General features: G+C 55.3%; 2 protein-coding genes across 6 annotated transcripts in view; one reads left to right on the top strand and one right to left on the bottom strand.

Annotated features, from left to right (window-relative positions):
- Lrrc8d (leucine rich repeat containing 8 VRAC subunit D) overlaps positions 1–2764 on the bottom strand; it is a 109358-nt gene extending 106594 nt beyond the window's left edge. For 2 of the 5 annotated variants that reach the window (XM_029545528.1, XM_021210839.2), the window contains exon 1: positions 1635–1982. The gene's annotated coding sequence lies outside the window, so the exon portion shown is untranslated. Of the gene's footprint in view, positions 1–1634; positions 1983–2025; positions 2096–2148; positions 2173–2464 lie in introns of those variants that run through there. The other 3 variants (XM_021210838.2, XM_029545529.1, XM_029545530.1) reach the window with 3 other exon arrangements.
- On the top strand, positions 1928–2590 carry LOC110330356 (translation initiation factor IF-2-like). The gene has a single exon (XM_021210341.1). It carries the CDS (start codon positions 1928–1930, stop codon positions 2588–2590), a length of 663 nt encoding a protein of 220 aa, XP_021066000.1.
- Positions 2765–3849: the final 1085 nt, after the last annotated feature.

Genomic DNA, 3849 nt, shown 5'->3' with positions numbered 1-3849 from the left:
ACCTACTGTGGACCCTGCTCACTGCCACTAATATCTGGTTTATCTCCGGTCAGACGCACCAGCTCCAGCGGGAGGGGAAAGCCCTTCCAATGACCGCTTTAACAAGATATGTAGCTGTGTAAGGTGGGTCATGTCTGCAATCCCAGCACAAGGGGAGGCACAGAGAAGGCAGCCTAGAGCTCTGGACCATCCTGGGCTTCAGTGTGAGACCTTCCCCCCATGGCAAAAAACAAAAGAACATACACGACCATACACACAAAGATCTGTCCAAACTTTAACCTCCATATGGTCTGAGCCAATTTATCTACAACTTGCCCACAGATATCAGGAAAGTCCAATCTCCAAAACAAGAGTGCTCACAAAACAATTCAACTACTTGGACAAGCCAAACACATCAGACTGTTCCAAAATCAAATATAGAGAGTTAAAAAATTAAAAAAAAAATGTTCAGAAATCTCCATAAAATATAAAACTTAACTGGGGTGGGGGTAGGGGGAAAGGCCACATGTTGACTAAGAGTTTTCAACGCTGTAGGCAAAGAAAGCTGTGGCCATGGCTCAATACTTGGTTGCATCAGAAGCACTCCACCCTCCCCCAGTGGGGAGTGGGGGAGGGGACGCCGGGTCACCTGAGGACAGCTCACAACTCTGACCTCTTAATCCATAAGGTTTCAATCAACAAAGTTTACACACCTTCAATAAAAACTAGAGGAATCTAAGTATGTTCCTGTGGACAGAGCGGGAACTCTCCACCACTGTGGAATTCTGTCCAGCACTGTGGATTACTTCCGCGTTTATTTCCGGAGGGCTCCCTAAATTAGTGGCAGTCAACACTCTCAGATTCTCTACCTCATTTTAATCTTCAATTCTTTTTCATATCCAAACACTGGCTTTTAACTTCAGTTGGTGTCGGGACAGCTCTGACCCTGACCTAGCTGATAATACATATGCTGTGTTCACGAGCTGGAAAAAACAGATGGTATCTGAAGACCTCAGAGACAGTGATTTCCGCCCCCCCCCCCCAGGTCTGTATGACCCTCTACGAGGCCCCAGAAACTTTGGGGAGGGGGCCTGAATCATGTTCTCCTCTGTTGTTTATTAAGTAAACAGCCCTTACCCTTACTGAGACCAGACTCCAGGCTCTGCCGGGACTCTTTCCACACTCAGAGCACTGAGCGAGTGTATTAGGTGCTCAGTGAACGCTGCCTGCTGGGATGGGATTTTATTATTTAAATAGCCAGGGAAAGTTTCCGGATATCAGTGCTTCACTTCTATATCTCTTCCAAAAAAGTAAAAAATAAAAAAATTTTAAAAATTAAAAAAAAAAAACACGTCTTCACAGCTGTCTTGACCAATACAAAATAAAAACTAAAAGAAAACTTTCAAAGTCAAGGAGAAGGAAATCGTGGGTGGAAAGAAACCAAACAGGAGCCCCAAAGTCTCGAGTCGGGGCTCCGGTTCCGCGAGGACGCCCAATACTTGGTCTCATCTCTTCGCCTTCTTCCTTCTGCTCCCATTTCTTTGCCCTGCTTTTTTCTTTCCAGCATTCCTACCTCCCCACTTTCTGCCACGCACACCCCAGCTGCATGGGAACCGCGAGACCTTAGACCCCAACCCTCTCCAGAGGGGACCTACCTCTCCTCCCCTCGACCCGAAGCAGTTCTCCTTCACTGCGGATGGCTTAAAAAAAAAAAAATCAAAGAACAACAAAAAATATCTCATTTCCTTATCTGTTAGGGATACCCCACATAAAGGGGGCCAGAGAGTCCCCCATCGACCCTCCAGTAACTGGAGGCGACAGTCCTCTGGGAAGGCACCCCAATTCTCTTTTTCAAGCCCCTAAACCAGAATCAAGCAGAAGTCCCGTTCCCAAGAGCCCACGCTTCCAAACAAGCTAGAAGCGGATTATACCGGTACCCAACCCGGAGATGGCCCGCGGCGCGCAGGGTGCACCTGCGGCCCCAGTGCCCTCCCCCCCGGGCGCGGAGGGCGGGGCGCAGGGCTCCACTCCCTTCCCCGCCCCTACCCGCGAGCACCCCGCGCGGCCCACCCGGAGCGGGACGGAGGCGGATGGGGAAGCGTTTCTGCAGAAGTTCAAGGGCTCCTCTCGCCGGCTCCGGGCCAACCAGGCCAGACACCAGACACCCACCTCCGGGAGGACTCGGAGCCGCCGCGATAGGCAATCTCCGCCCCTGCGATCGCGCGCACGGAGGCCGAGGCGCGAGCGCGGCAGCCGAAACCCGGCCCGCGCAGGGCCCAAAGCGAAACAATGTCCCAGCGCGGGGTGGGGGACTTGGTCGCACTCCCCGCCCCGGGGTCCCGAAGCCCTCCGGAGTTCCCGATCGCAGCCCCGGGAGCAGCCCGTGCTCCCCCGCGGCGCCGCGCGCAGAGAGGCCGGACGTCTGCGCGCCCCGGGGCCGCTCCACCTGCGCCCTCCCGGCCAAGGTGGACCGACGCGCACCCACCTTCGCGGGCAGCCCGGGCCGCGCGTGCGGGAGCTTAGGCGGAGGCGGGAGGCGGCGGCATCACCTGCGGCGGGCGGCGGCTGCACCGGGACGCGCCCCGGAGGCGCGCGGCGCCCTGGACCCTGAGTCCGCGGCCCCGCCCGCGGCTGCCACCTCGAAGCGCGGCGGAGGAGCCGGGGCACCCCGGGCGGCGGCAGCGGCGGCGACGGGAGCAGCAGCACATGACTCTGTAACGAGGGGAATTAGACAAAGCGTAACATGGACTCCGGGCCCGTGCAGGCGCCGCAGCTCTGGGACCAACCGCAGCCTGCGAGCGCCGCGACTGGCCGGGTCGCAGCCAATGGGGCGGGCCCGGGCCTCCATGTGATTGCCTGCGCTGTGCCCGCGCACCCCGCCGCGCCTGCCTAGGGGGTCGGTCCGGCTGGCCCGAGGGGCTGGGTGGCCGGGAGGTGGCCGGGATGTTGGGCTGGCTGCTCGAAACTCAGCAGGTGCACGGGGCGGAGAAGAGCGTCGCCGGAGGCGCAGGGCTTATCTCCTCTAAGCGCACCTGGGCAGGGCATGGTGCCAGGCTTTCTGTCCCCCTGAAGCAACCAGCAACCGGGCTGGGCCGGGAACCTTCGTCTGTGTTGCAGTTTCAGGAACTAAAAGCTGGTGGTTGAGTTTTGGAGAACGGGTGCGGGGTGGGCATTAAAAAGTCATCCAGTGCCTTCCAACTGGGAAAAAGCAATTACCTGGGATTCAGGGCACGTGCACCTAATTTAATGTCTGCGCGAACAGATATCTCTGCTAACAATAATGTCTTATCTCGCATGTTTTATTTTCAGCAGAATCGGGACCTCCCTGGTCCCAATCCTTTCAGCCAAAAACGTCGTGCATATGAAACGGGTACTTGGGAAGTTGTTCTAAAAAAGTTTCCTAACTATAGCTTTCCCGTGTGTTTTTGTTGCCGTGCGGGTGAACTTTTCTTAGTGTTCGTTTTGGGGTTTTTTGTTTGTTTATTTGCTTTTTTTTTTTTCCCTCTGTGGAGAAATGAGGGCCAGGACACCAAGTCAGGCAGGGTGATTATTTTAGTTCAATCAAAACAAACGATTCCTCCCCATACTTGAGTATCTCCTTTTATCCGAAACCGCATGTTTCTGGGAACTCATGCCCAAAAAGATACCCTCCAGATTCATTTATCATCCAACGCTCTTAAGGAAGGCCAGGGTCCTACAGAGAGAGACAAAACGGAAAATGTTTTTCTGGGCTCCCAGATGGTGACAGTGGCCCCTAAAAGGTAGTAGGCCACTCAGACTGGAAGAGGCCAGCTTTGAAGGCCAACACCCTCCCACTGAGCAGCCCTGGGCAGTTGAAGTTGGAACCTCAGCCTTTTGTTTGCTTCCGGG

Source organism: Mus pahari, chromosome 13, assembly GCF_900095145.1.
Source record: "Mus pahari chromosome 13, PAHARI_EIJ_v1.1, whole genome shotgun sequence".
NCBI classification, from domain to species: domain Eukaryota; kingdom Metazoa; phylum Chordata; class Mammalia; order Rodentia; family Muridae; genus Mus; species Mus pahari.
The sequence above is the reverse complement of the archived record's forward strand: the minus strand, read 5'-3'. Positions and strand labels throughout refer to the sequence as shown.

Bases quoted from the DNA above. Each gene is read 5' to 3' on its own strand.
- LOC110330356 (XM_021210341.1), top strand. From the start codon at position 1,928: ATGGCCCGCGGCGCGCAGGGTGCACCTGCGGCCCCAGTGCCCTCCCCC.